At 50.2% G+C, this 12,849-nt stretch overlaps 2 protein-coding genes across 3 annotated transcripts; one reads left to right on the top strand and one right to left on the bottom strand.

Annotated features, from left to right (window-relative positions):
* Nucleotides 1–193: 193 nt before the first annotated feature.
* Nucleotides 194–3,090, bottom strand: NIP7 (nucleolar pre-rRNA processing protein NIP7). The gene is made up of 5 exons (XM_083626388.1): nucleotides 2,930–3,090; nucleotides 2,162–2,248; nucleotides 1,271–1,409; nucleotides 699–839; nucleotides 194–579 (listed from the first exon to the last, which is right to left on the bottom strand). Exons 1-5 carry the CDS (start codon nucleotides 2,983–2,985, stop codon nucleotides 460–462), a joined length of 543 nt encoding a protein of 180 aa, XP_083482514.1. The 5' UTR covers nucleotides 2,986–3,090; the 3' UTR covers nucleotides 194–459.
* A 15-nt stretch (nucleotides 3,091–3,105) lies between these two features.
* Nucleotides 3,106–12,614, top strand: COG8 (component of oligomeric golgi complex 8). Of its 2 annotated transcripts, none has more exons than XM_083626269.1 (5): nucleotides 3,106–3,690; nucleotides 3,888–4,095; nucleotides 5,066–5,899; nucleotides 6,557–6,725; nucleotides 7,020–7,545. In XM_083626269.1, the coding sequence occupies exons 1-5, from the start codon at nucleotides 3,338–3,340 to the stop codon at nucleotides 7,301–7,303; spliced, it is 1,848 nt and encodes a 615-aa protein (XP_083482395.1). In that variant the 5' UTR covers nucleotides 3,106–3,337; the 3' UTR covers nucleotides 7,304–7,545. The 2 variants fall into 2 exon arrangements, with proteins under 2 accessions (XP_083482395.1, XP_083482396.1); XM_083626270.1 differs by lacking the exon at nucleotides 7,020–7,545 and adding an exon at nucleotides 11,801–12,614 and having other exon boundaries at nucleotides 3,247–3,690.
* Nucleotides 12,615–12,849: the final 235 nt, after the last annotated feature.

Below are 12,849 nucleotides of genomic sequence, written 5' to 3'. Positions count from 1 at the left end.
TTCCTTTAGAGGCAGCCAGCTTGGAAGCAAAGGCAGCTGCAGCAGGGAAGGTGAGAGGAAAAGAGAACTTCTAGCTTTTGGTTCTCCGTGGCTTTGTAAAACACCTCTGGTTCCCCAGCCCCAAAGCCCAGGGCAAAATAAAAGAGGCTTTAATGTAATCAGTTCCCTGAACACCAGATGACTCAAGACAATGAAAGGAGAAAAATGAAATAGCTTTACTGTGTCAGAATTGTAGCTGTGTCCCTAGAACTGCCAGGCCTGCAGCTACATCCCAAAGTTTTGTGACTCATCTACAGTCTCACTGTGGCCACCAGGAGGTAGACAGGTATTTTGCTGGCAGTTTAGCAACCTACACAGTTGCGCCTTCCACAGTCTGCATGAAAAGGGGCACAGGCTGGTTGAAAGCCTGCAGCTTCTATCTGAGGGGAAGTCAGTCTTTGGGGCTTTCTGCCCTGCCATTTATGTCAGCGTCTCTTCATGCCGTATGTATTCTCCAATATCCGCTTGGTGGAAAACCACGATCGCCATGGGGTCCACTTTCCGGCACTCCTGGGTGGACTTGGCTGCCACTCCAAAGCCCTAAGAAGGTCAATTGGAACAAGGAAGGCATTAAGACCTTGGAGGGGCATTGTCTTAACTTCAAATTCACTCGGGTCCAACCATCCAACCCACCCACCTACCCACTAGGTGTCACTCACCAGGGGGACGTCAGCCATGGAATATACCACCACACCCTGGTACTGGGCAGTGCTCTCTGTGATGCGCCCCAAGCCAGACTTCAGTATGTGGTTCCCATAAAGGAAGGACTGCTCTGCCCCAGGCTTCACCCACACTTTGTACTGCACGAGAAAAAAAATGAGAGATATCCTCTTTGAGTTACATTAAATGTACCACTACACGGGTTCCCTTTCTTGTCCTCCTTAGATTAGCACAAGGAAAAAAAATACCCTCCTTCCCAATAAACAGCTAGCAGGTCCCCACCCCACACAGCACTAGAGGTGTTTTGACATTTTTGGTAGGCTAGGTAAAGATAAAGGGACCCCTGACCGTTAGGTCCAATTGCAGACGTCTCTGGGGTTGCAGTACTCATCTTGCTTTATTGGGCAAGGGTGCCGGTGTACAGTTTCCGGGTCATGTGGTCAGCATGACTAAACCACTTCTGGCGAAACCAGAGCAGCGCATGGAAACACCATTTACCTTCCCACCAGAGCGGTACCTATTTTGGTAGGATAGTGCCCCTCAAATAAATGGTCCTCTGTGCCATCTTTACCTTGGCGTAGGGAGCAAGGTAATCGAGGGCAGTGATGTGGAGTCGGAACTTCTGGCTCTTGGTGAACTTTCCAAAGCAGGTGCCAAGAGACACCAGATTCTCCCGGGGGATGTTTGTAGCAAGCTTCAGAATCTTCTCACTAAGAAACAGAAAGCAAAGACTTATCATTAGGACTCGGTCTCTCCAGATTCAGAAGCTCCGAAGTCACCATCAGAGCATCACTGAACCATGCTGTGGCCTGAGGCACTCTCCAAGTACCTGCAGCCAATATTGTGGCTTTTTGGTGATATGCTTCCATAGGGGAGAGGAGAAGCTTTAAGGTACCTAAACCAAATTGGGGATACTGAGATGATGGAAAGGCAGGTTTGGGGATTTAATCCAAGCAACCCTAAAACAAGACCTTATAGCCACTCGTGGTCCCCAAATACAATGTGGTGCACTTGCACTGGAAGTGATAAAATGTGCCAAAAACTGGATCAGACAAGACGGGAGCTCAAGAGTTAAATTATGAGACCAAGTCCCTCCTCTCTGTCCTTCATTTGCATATGAAAGACTGTCCATGAGTACAGCTTCCCTTAGTTCAGTTCTGCTCCTTTTACATCTTTTGCTCTTCTGCTGCTAAAAACACAAGGGAAACAAGATCTCTTTCCCAGCACCTTGCAGCTCTGTAGTGAGAACAAGCAGCATCTTACAAAAGAAAACAGGCCCTTTCGTTTCCCCCATAGATGCCTCTACTCTTCTCCCCACCCACAAAGACGTGGGTACATTCTGGAAGAGGAAGAGAGCCTTACACATGTTCAAAGATCCATCCTTTTTTTTTACTTAATGTGTGTTATGGATGAAGGTGTTAATGTTAATAACATGCCCCAGGGTGTATTAGGGCCTCCTCACCTGAGGTAATAGACACGGTCCTTGTGCAGGCGGAAGCAGTAGGCACCATCTGGCCGGTCAACCAAGAGCTGGATGTTCTCACCAATACTTAAAAAGGTTGGAACAAAGAGACACACTGTCAGGCAGTCCCCAAAAAACATGAGAGCAGCCCTCTTATGCTAGATTTGACCAAATGCCCAATTAGTTCAGCCTCCTCCTCCTGGCAAAAGCAAGTCAAATGCCTGCAGGGAGCCAGCAAGCAGGGTGGAGAACAGCAGCCATTTCTAAGACATACTGCCTCTGTATATGAAGACTTCAATTTTAAACTATTATACTGACTTCCCTATAATCCCTGTAATTATTTTTCTGTGTTAAACACGACCCATCTAGTTCTCCTGCTGCTGTCTCCCAGCTAGTGGTATTCCGTGGAAGATTAAGAAGAGCTATTCCACACTGGTACAGTCTGTATGGGAAGGTGGGTGCCCCCTTCCTCGCAGCAGAGCATGGGTTGCTGCCTGCCTATAATGTTGTGATTCTCTACATCCATTGGGGTGGGCTAGACTCTAGAGGACCTTTGCGGTATCTTCCACCGCTATGGTTCAATGACGCTTCCATTTTACTTTCTGGGCCAACAGCAAGAGACAGACTTCCCTTCCTTCACTGATTTCTCTAATTCCCTCTGTCCATTGGGTGGGGATCCGGGTATCTTGTGTCAGTGAGTTCCATGGGTTAATCATAAAGCCTAATGAACCCAGAGAACACAAATGCCACCACAGCCACCCCGCTTACTATTTGGAGAGCTTCTCGAAGAGCGCGCGCGTTTCTTCCTCCGTGAGGGGCCGCATCGCACCTCCCGAGACAGACGCCGGAGACCCGCGTGGTTCCAATTCAAGGAAGCCTCGGATCAAAGACGTGAAGCGGAAGTTGCAACATCAAACTAAGTTCGGGTGTCCCACACTCATAGGCTCTTCCCTCTCTAGGCTGACACACAGAAATATGTCTATGGTCACAATAGAGTGCAAGTGATCTTCATGTCGGAGCGTCGGAGCGTGACCTCCCGGTTACGTCATACGAACACAGAGGTTTCGGGCAGAGCGGCACCCGGATCTGCCACGGAGGACTAGCCTCCGCCTCTGGCTAGCGCGGCCTCCCGGTTGCCATAGCGATCACTTCCTGGTCCACGTCGAGGGAGGCCCGATGGCGGCCCCGGAGCCTTCGGCGGACCTAGAGGAAGCGAGCCTGCTGGCATGGCTGTTCCGCGGGGCGACCTCGCCGCTGCCTCCGCCCCTGGCGGCGGGGGACGCGGAGCTGGCGACCTACCTGTCGGCGCTGGCAGGGCTGGGCCTGGAGGCCTTGCGGAGGGAACCCGGCCGGTTGGCGGAGGAACGAGCGCAGCTCGGGGCGCAGACGCGTGCCTTGGCCTTCGCCCACTACAAGACCTTCATCCGCTCCGCCGAATGCACCGCTGAGACGCGTCGCGGCTTCGGTGGCATCGAGCAGGGCCTCGACCGCCTCTTGGGCCGCCTCCCACCCTTCGCCGAGGCCTGCCGGTGAGCAGGAGGAGTTGGAGGCCAAGGCTGCCGCCACACTCCTTTTGGGGGCAGGAATAATCCTGGGGCGCCCCACAGTTAACTTATGGAACTCACTGCCATTGGAATGGGTGGGTTAGAGGGGGCTGGCTGGCTGGCTTCCCCCTTTGCTTTTCCTGGCCTAACCTGCTTTCTTCTTCTTTTGCTCCTGCCTCCAGGAACTTCATGCAGGAGGCTGAACAGATCGCTCAGAACCGCCGTATGAACAGCCTGACTCTGAACCTCCACACAGAGATCCTGGAAGTGCTGGAGATCCCCCAGCTGATGGACACCTGTGTCCGCAACAGTTACTACGAGGAGGCCCTGGAGCTGGTGTCCTACGTCCGCCGCCTGGAGAAGAAGCATGCCACCATCCCTGTCATCCAGGTGCAGACATGTTCTGAGCCTAGCAGGTGCCAGAGCTGCCTTAAGCCATACGGTGATAGTAGGTCCCAACCATTTGCTACTAGAGTTTCAGGACCTGAGCAAAAGCTTAGCGAAGAAAGGCATCTCCAACCCTTTGCATTTGTTTTCTCTGCCATGGCTCACAGAGGCAGAGGTAGTGTGGCTTCTGTGCTGGTTTCCTAAGTTTGATCCAGGTGATACCCGAGGCCCACAATCCTGGACCATCATGAGCTGTCATGTTCTCTTTGTAGAAGCCAGAATATTTCTGGATCTGAGGCTTCTTCTCTTGTTGCCTTTTTTCTTGACTAAGTGCTTATGTTGCTTATTGCAGCCAGGGTTTGTGCACGTGCTGAGGGGATCTATTTCTTTGACTTTAAACAAGAGCAGGATACAAGCCACTGATCTCTTTAAGTGCAATCTGTAAAGCAGGGGTAGATAGAAGGTAGACCACACCCCATCACTGACTAACAACTCTTGGCTAATGTCTAATTTGCTAGTTGCAGGGATTCTTGTACAGAAAGCTGAGATGAGGCAGGCCCTGTTCTGATCCAGTAAAGCCCTTCTTCCATCTGCAAAGAAGAATGCATTCTTAAGGTCACAACACTTTATTTATTTACCACGTTCATATCCCACTCTTCCTCCCAAAGGAACTCAGGATAACAGCAAGTTATACCTCTTTAAAAGTTCCCAAAAGTACACATCATTATAACATGCAGTTATACCAGGTTTGACCATGCACTAAGCCCAATATTGTCTACTTTGGCAGCCAGAGTATAGCTAGTATATCAAACACGTATATCTATCAGTGACCTGTAGACCCTTTCTTAAGTGATCACATGGATGGACCATAAGGACTCTAGTGAAAATAAAATAGTTTGTGCAGTATTGAGATCAGCATGGATTGGGTACCATGGGTAACAGAAGTTTATTTTGTCTCTCTTCTCCTTCCCAGGGCATAGTGGCAGAGGTGCGCCAGTCCACACAGCTCATGCTTACGCAGCTGATCCAGCAGCTTCGCACCAACATTCAGCTGCCAGCCTGCTTGCGCATCATTGGCTACCTTCGCTGCATGGATGTCTTCACTGAGGCTGAGCTACGAATTACTTTTCTGCAGGCACGGGACATCTGGCTACGTTCTATCCTTGCTGCTGTTCCTGGTGACGACCCCTACGTGCATATTACCAAGACCATCGAGGCCTGCCGCGTGCACCTCTTTGACATTGTCACGCAGTACCGTGCCATTTTTGCTGACGAGGAGCCGCTGGTGCCTCCCCCTGGGCAGGACACCCTCAATGAAAGTGCCATCTTCCATGGGTGGGTCCTGCAGAAGGTCTCCCAGTTCCTGCTGGTGCTTGAGCGTGACTTGCAGCGTGGTGTGGGCAGCCGCCTGGACTCCCTGCTGGGCCAGTGCATGTACTTTGGCCTCTCGTTCAGCCGTGTTGGAGCGGACTTCCGGGGCCTGCTCATCCCCATATTTCAGCGGGTGGCACTGGTCACCTTCAAGAGAGCCATGCAGGAAGCTGTGAACAAATTCCAGGAGGAGATGAACTCCTACACGCTAATCTCTGTGCCAACTGCCTTGGGCAGCAGCAGCAGCACCATCCCTGTAGCAGTGGCTCCTTCTACCCAGCCAGGCACCCTGCAGCCCCCCATGGTGCTGCTAGATTTCCCACCACTCGCCTGCTTTCTCAACAACATCCTGGTAGCCTTCAACGACCTGCGCCTCTGCTGCCCTGTGGCTCTTGCCCCAGACGTGGCAGCTACCCTGGAGGATGCACTTGGCCAGGTGGGGCTCTCTGTTGCTCATGTGCACCAAGAGGCTGGATTAAAAATGCTCCAGATGTCTAGGTGACAGGACAGGAATTTGCTAGCAGCAGAGTTTTAGCTGCTTGCAGCCTTATCTTTAGTCATACTCCTTGGAGTTTCCTAGCCCTTTTCAGCAACTTGGCAGGTCATGTTTGTGAGTTTATGCTTGTTCCCTCTCATGTTGCTGCTGTCTGTTTGTTCAGGGATGAGCCTCTGCCTTATTTCAAGAAGCCCTTTGCAAGCAACTAGTTCAGGCATCTGACAACAGCAATCAGTCCCTGCTTTGGGTGGGCTGGGGGAGAGAGAGAGAGAGGAAGGAGAAAGTGGTTGACCTCGCCTGTTTTTGCTACTGAACTTGCTCACCACTAGCTCTAACCACCCATAGTCAGCAAATGGCCCCTGCTGGATTGCCTGCCAGGAGACTGTGGCACTTGAGAGATCAAAGGTTCTCAGTCCCTGCTCTATAAGGTAGTATGTGACATCTTTTCACTCAGCTTCTGGGTGTGTCCCAGACCGATTAGCTGGGCTTTTATTTTGACCATTTGATGAGGCTGGCATGCTGAGTAGTACTGCAGACCCTTCCTTCCATTTGGACACCAAACCAAGAAATTCTAGCTTCTCTTTTTTCTCTTTGCAGGTGACAAAGGTCATTTTGGTTTTCCACCGGGCAGAGGCTGTGGCCTTCAGCAGCCGAGAGCAAGAGCTGTTCATTCACTTCTGCATGGCATTTCTGGAAGACTTGGTGCCCTACCTCAACCGTTGTCTGCAGCTCCTCTTTCCCCCAGCACAAATTGCACAGACTTTGGGTATGGCTGCTTGAATACTTTTGGTGGGGAAGGAGCTTGCAGCTGAGCCCTGGCCTGTGGTGGATGAGTGGCTTCTGCTTGTGACTTTGTGAACAGCACATGGTGGGGTGGGGTTGCTTGGTGGTGGTCCTTGTAAGCCTGCAAGTCATTGAAATCTGTGCTCAACAGCTCAGGCTACTGCCAGGGGAAGGGAGAGAGAGAGAATTGGCAGTAGTACAGGGAATGTTCTCTAGCTCAGGGTTGATGTAAGATTTTAACTTCTCATTTTAATATATTTTCTTTTTTTACTGCTAGGTGTTCCCCCAACACAGCTGCACAAATATGGCAGTCTTGGCTGTGTGGATGAGCAGCTGATTCAGGAGCTCCTGGCCTCAGTCCTGCCGGAGAAAGAGACTGTATCTCCCTTGTCTGAGGAGAAAAGGCTGACTGAAGAAAGCCTAGCACCTCCTCCATTGGACTTGGAACTCCCTGATGCCAGGCAGGAGGCAGATCCCAGTGCCCCAGTCCCTGTTCTGGAAGCAGAAGAGAGCAGTGCAGCTTCTGGTGATGCCTTGCTGCTGAGTGCTCCTCTAGAATAGTTTTCACTGGATTTTGCCTGTTTTCCGGGGTTCCATGACACTTGAACCTGACTGAGGAGAGACTCATTCCTGCCATGGGCAGGCACAGCTCTTGGTTTTGGGTTCTACTTCAGCACTTCAAGGACAGACTGAGTTGAGCTTTCATTGCTCTGATGGGAAGGAAGTTGGGTGTGGACACTGGGAGGAAGGAATTTTGGTGAAGGTGGATCAGGGTTTGAATAAACTTGATTGCTTGTTTGGTTCTCTGTGTTGTACCTCACTATGCTGTACTGTGAAAAGAGTGGGCCCCTGAATCTTCTCTCTCAAAGCTAGTTGCTTTAGGTATCAGTCAGTACCAGTTTTTTCTGGGCCTCCCCATTCACCAAAAATGCTCGTGTGTCATCCTTATCTTCCTCTCCTCTGGAATTGCCTGATGCCTTAAGCTGCAGAATAAAATGTGTCTCTGCCAGTTTTCCATTGATGTCTCAGACTAGGTATGAATTTCTTCTTTGGTAAGTCCAACTTGCTGAGTGCAGGAATCCCACTGTTCTTACCAACTGCTTTGGGTTGTAGCTGTCCCTTCAGAAGAGGGTAATTACAGGAAGAGGAAACCTGCTAGCCAAGGCCAATATCATCTGCAGTTGAAGTCCAAGAAATGAGGTTTTAATAATAATAATAATAATTAATAAATGCTATAAGCTGCCACTCTGGGCAGCTTATAGCATATATAACATAGTAAAACATCAAACATTAAAAACTTTCAGATGTCTTCTAAAAATTCTGTAGTTCTTTATCTCCTTGACATTTGAAGGGAGGGCATTCCACAGGGAGGCGAAGAGTTTAGATCCTGGTTTGTCTGAGCTTTAGTAGATTAGAAATAAACAAATTTAAAACAACAGCTCCATCACCAGGGCAAGTTAAAATGGCTCAGGACAACAAGTGAGTGAGATTTTGAATGCTTCAAAATTCTCTCTTTTTTTGGGGGGGGGATATTAAGCAAAGTGGACAGGAGGCAGGGAGAGAAGGGTGGACTGTGTCCTAAAAAGGTAGCAGGTAAGTGTGAGGGAGTCTTAATTGGATTACCGTATTTTTCACACCATAGGACACACTTTTCCCCTCCTAAAAAGCAAGGGAAAATGTGTGTGCGTCCTATGGAGCGAATGCAGGGGGGAGGCAGGCGGGAAAAGCCCCCAAGAGCTGCACACAAGCTCCGTGCGCTCTTGCGGGCTTTTCCACAGGAGGGAGAAGGGACTGACTGGCCGCATCAGTCCCTTCTCCCACCTCCCAGAAAAGCCAGGAGAAGCCGCGATCTCTTTAAAGGAGTTGCGCGGCTTCTGCTGGTTTTGCGGGAGGTGGGTGAATCCCCCCACCTCTCAGGAAAGCCCTGCGCAGTGTCTCCCGGCAAGGAGAGGCTGCACGGGGCTATGGATTCTTTAGCCCTGCGCAGCGTCTCCTGGCAAGGAGAGGCTGCACAGGGCTAAAGGGGAAGTCAAAACAGCGAGCGGGATCCATCCCGCTTGCTGCTTTGGCTTGCTCCATAGCTGTGTGCAACCCCTCCGGCAAGGAGAGGCTGCACGGGGCTATGGATTCTTTAGCCCCATGCAGCCTCTCCCGGGAGGAAAAGGCTGCACGGGGCTAAAGGGGAAGCCAAAACAGCGAGCGGGATCCATCCCGCTTGCTGCTTTGGCTTGCTCCATAGCTGCGCGCAACCCCTCCGACAAGGAGAGGCTGCACGGGGCTATGGAGTCTTTAGCCCCACGCAGCCTCTCCTGGCAAGGAGAGGCTGCACGGGGCTAAAGGGGAAGCCAAAACAGCGAGCGGGATCCATCCTGCTCGCTGCCTTGGCTTGTGCCATAGCCGCGCGCAACCCCTCCGGCAGGGAGAGGTTGTGCGCAGCCTGTACGCTGCTCTTTGGGGCTGGGGGGGAATTTTTTTCCCCTTGATTCCCCCCCCCCTAAAAACTGGGTGCGCCCTATGGTCCAGTGCGCCCTATGGTGCGAAAAATACGGTAAGTCTCTGCACAGAAAAGGCTAGAACAATTTTTGTCTAGATTGGTTGGAAGGATTTCCCCCCCTAGCAGGTAGTTGAGGGGTGCATCTGTGGAAATGCAGCAAATATTCAGGGCTTAAACTTGCTGTTGTAGACTTTAGCAGCAGGGCTGAGGTGAAGCAGATGAGCCTGAGGCAGCTGCACCAATGATATGATGGGGAAAACCTGTCACTTCAAGAGGGATGTTATTCTCCCCTTCGCTACACAACCGCATCCTCTTATGGAAGAAGCTGACCTAAAGCGTCTGCAAGAACCCCGCCTGCCACGGAGTGGTGCCGTTCTTTGTTTTGAGAACTACATTTCCCAGCATCCACGGGCACTTCCGGTTTCCTCTCTTCGCGTGGTTTGTCAAGACAGGAAGTTGGGCGGCCCCATTGAAACTTGAGACTTGGAGTCAGGTAGGGCTGAGGTCCTGGTTGCGGGTGGGGGACCCACATTTTGAAACACTCCTCGATGTTAAAATAAATTAGAACGAGCCTCCCTGCAAGTAGAAGCCCAGCAGCAGAGTTCTGGCCTTTTGCTGGTCAAGAGTGCATTGGGAGAGCTGAGTTCAAGTCCTCCGCTCATTCCTATGATGCTCACCGGATGACCTTGGACCCTTCATTCTCCCGCAGCATATCCCTACCTCACCGGGTTATTGGGAGAATTAAAATATCGGTGGGAAGGAACCATGTGAGCTGCTTGGAGGGAAATAAATAGATGATGATAATATATACAAGAGAGGTATCCAAAATTTAATTGGAAGGGGTACAGAACATTCCGCCTCCTAATTTTGCTGCTGCAAATGTTAGATTTGCTGCTGCAAATCTTAGAATCTTTCTGTATTTCTTTTGCAGAGAAGCCCGCTTTTTCCATCTCTGCAGAGTCACAGGAAAATGCCATACAGAGTAGACAGATCCTTGGTCCATCTAGCTCAGTACTGGCTATGCTGATGGGCAGTAGCTCTCCAGGGTTTCCTATTGGGTCTCTGTGTGTCTCTTCCAGCCCTTACTTGGCGACACTGCTGGGTATTGAACCTGGGATCATACAAAAGCCAAGCGGATGCTCTGCCCGAGCGCCAGCCTCCAGCCCTTCCCCTCCCAGTGATCTTAGCTAGGCCACCCTTTGACTCTAGAATCTTTCCAGCAGTAACCCTTGGGAGTGCTTGCACCTGTTGTCTTTGCATTGTTTTTATTTTCTCATCTTATATTTATTTGCTCTTTGGACAGATGGCTTTGTGGCTGAAGCACAATTTTGGCAGTTTGTAGGCTAAGGCCTGGCTTGGCCTGGATGCTGGACAGCCTCCTTTGGAACAGAGCTTTCCTGGCACCTTTACCATGCAGAAGTTGCAGCCACACTTGTTCCTCTCCAGCAGAGAAGCAGCGCACCTATTGGCAATATCTGCGGCGCAAAGTCTTGAAACCTCCCACCCCACCCTACAGCCATGTCTGCCAGGTGGGGGACCCCATTCTGCGCTCCCTGGCTGCCCCCGTGGAGCCCTCACAGATTGCCAGTAGTGAGGTGCAGACCCTCATCCGTACTCTGGTTCGCGTGATGAGGAAAGAACAATGTGTGGGTCTCAGTGCTCCTCAAGTAGGTGTGCCACTCCAGATCTTTGTGGCGGAGTTCCCTGAGAGGCTCTTTCATGAGCACACCCCCAGCATGCGCCAGGCTTGCCAGATGGCCCCCTTCCCCCTGCATGTGGTAGTGAATCCATCCATGAGGGTGCTGGACTCCCAACTGGTCTCTTTCCCCGAGGGCTGTAAAAGCATCAGTGGCTTCTCTGCTTGCGTCGCCAGATACCAAGCCGTGGCAGTTTCCGGTAAGCTGGCAATGTTATTCCTTGTAGCTTTAACACACTTGGATGAGGTGCGAGTTTTGGAGCTGGTATAAGTGTGTGGCGAGCCTCAGGTGTTCAAACTTGGCTCTATGTTGATCTTAAGAGGTGTTATTAATGCAAACGGGAATCTACATTATGCATTCCGATTGTGGGAACGTAGCTAAGTACAAACTCATGGCACCAAACAACTTCTTCCCACACTGCCTGTCAAAATGTGCATGTTTTTATGCCAAAGCCTTTCATCAGTAGCACACTCACATGTTGCTTTTCTGTTATTTGGTGTGACTGAAGACAGGAGGTGTAGCAAGGGACAATTTATGTATGAAAAATGGAATGGGGAGAGTGAGTGGGTAGAACATCAGGAGCATCAGTTTCTCCTGCTTGCTTATGCTGTCCTGCTGTGGAATCTTTCCTAAGTGTCACTTTTCTAATTTTTGACAGGACTGAGGGGGACAGCTGGTTTCAATAAGTGCCAGCAAAAAGCAGGGACAGGTAGATATTCTCTGGGTGCAGGGAGTCTGCACTGGGCCTACAGCTTGGGGAAAGTTCAGTCAGATATACATGTTCCTTCATGGGGAGTGAGTCATTAAGGCATGGCAGGACTCTAGAGCTGCATTTCTCACTGGAGTTCCTCTTTTTCCTTTCCTCAGGTCTGAATGAAGTCGGGGAGCAGTTTAGCTGGCCGGCAAGTGGCTGGGCAGCCCGCATCATCCAGCATGAGATGGACCATCTGCAGGGTGTGTTGTATATTGACAAGATGGACAGCAGAACTTTTGTGAATCTGCAGTGGGAACAGCTAAATGAGTGAAGGACTGGGCCCGGGGGGGCGGAGAGAGAGGCCACTTTTTCTCTGCCTGCTGTTCCTAAGTATGTCCAAACCAGTGAAAGCGACAATAGAAAGAGAAGGTGGACACTTCCAATGTGAGGGGGTTCAATGATGTTTTTACTGTTTGTCATCTTTACTTTCCCTAATTGTGGCATGAGGAGTGGAAGCTGGGCAGGTAAGCTGGACATAAGCATGCCCTGCCCCCACCCCACATGGTGCTGCAGGAGTTGGGGGGGTACTAAGAAAGCAGAAGCTGTTAAAGGGTCGTAATTCAGTATCTTTCAACTACTGCATGCCACTCTCTTGGCCAGTGCACTGTACAGTACCTTGAAGAAAAATGGCTTTGTCCAATTTCAGCCAGTGGAAGCTCCAAACAGAGCCTCTCCAAACCAACCCTAAACAACTTGATCATCCACTAATGGGGCCTCTCTCCAGCTGCTCATTTTTTTTGGGGGGGGGGCAAAATTCAAGAAGAAAAAGCAAGGCTGATCCTGTGAGATGGCCTTCTCCAACTTCTACCTTGACTAGTGAAGTAGCATGTGGGAAGGTGGGCAAACACTTGTTAAAAGCAACAGACACCAACTAAAACTTCATAGCAATTCACAATAAAAAGGCATTGACCACCTCTTCACCTGTAATACCTCACCATGTTTTACTTCACAACATAATACGTAACTGTATTTTAGTAATGTTTTAAGTTGTCTGTTTTTGCTTCAGTCTTCTGTACACCGCTTACAGATATTTTTAATAGATTAAGCAGTATAGAAATTAAACAGTCAACTCATAAAATAAACCTCTTGATTTTAATAAAACCTCTTAAAGAGATTTACAGATTAAATGCACCTACAACCTCCTCCTAGCTAGCTAAATTGT

Source organism: Podarcis filfolensis (genome assembly GCF_964270895.1).
Source record: "Podarcis filfolensis genome assembly, chromosome: 8".
Taxonomy (NCBI): Eukaryota; Metazoa; Chordata; class Lepidosauria; order Squamata; family Lacertidae; genus Podarcis; species Podarcis filfolensis.
The sequence above is the reverse complement of the archived record's forward strand: the minus strand, read 5'-3'. Positions and strand labels throughout refer to the sequence as shown.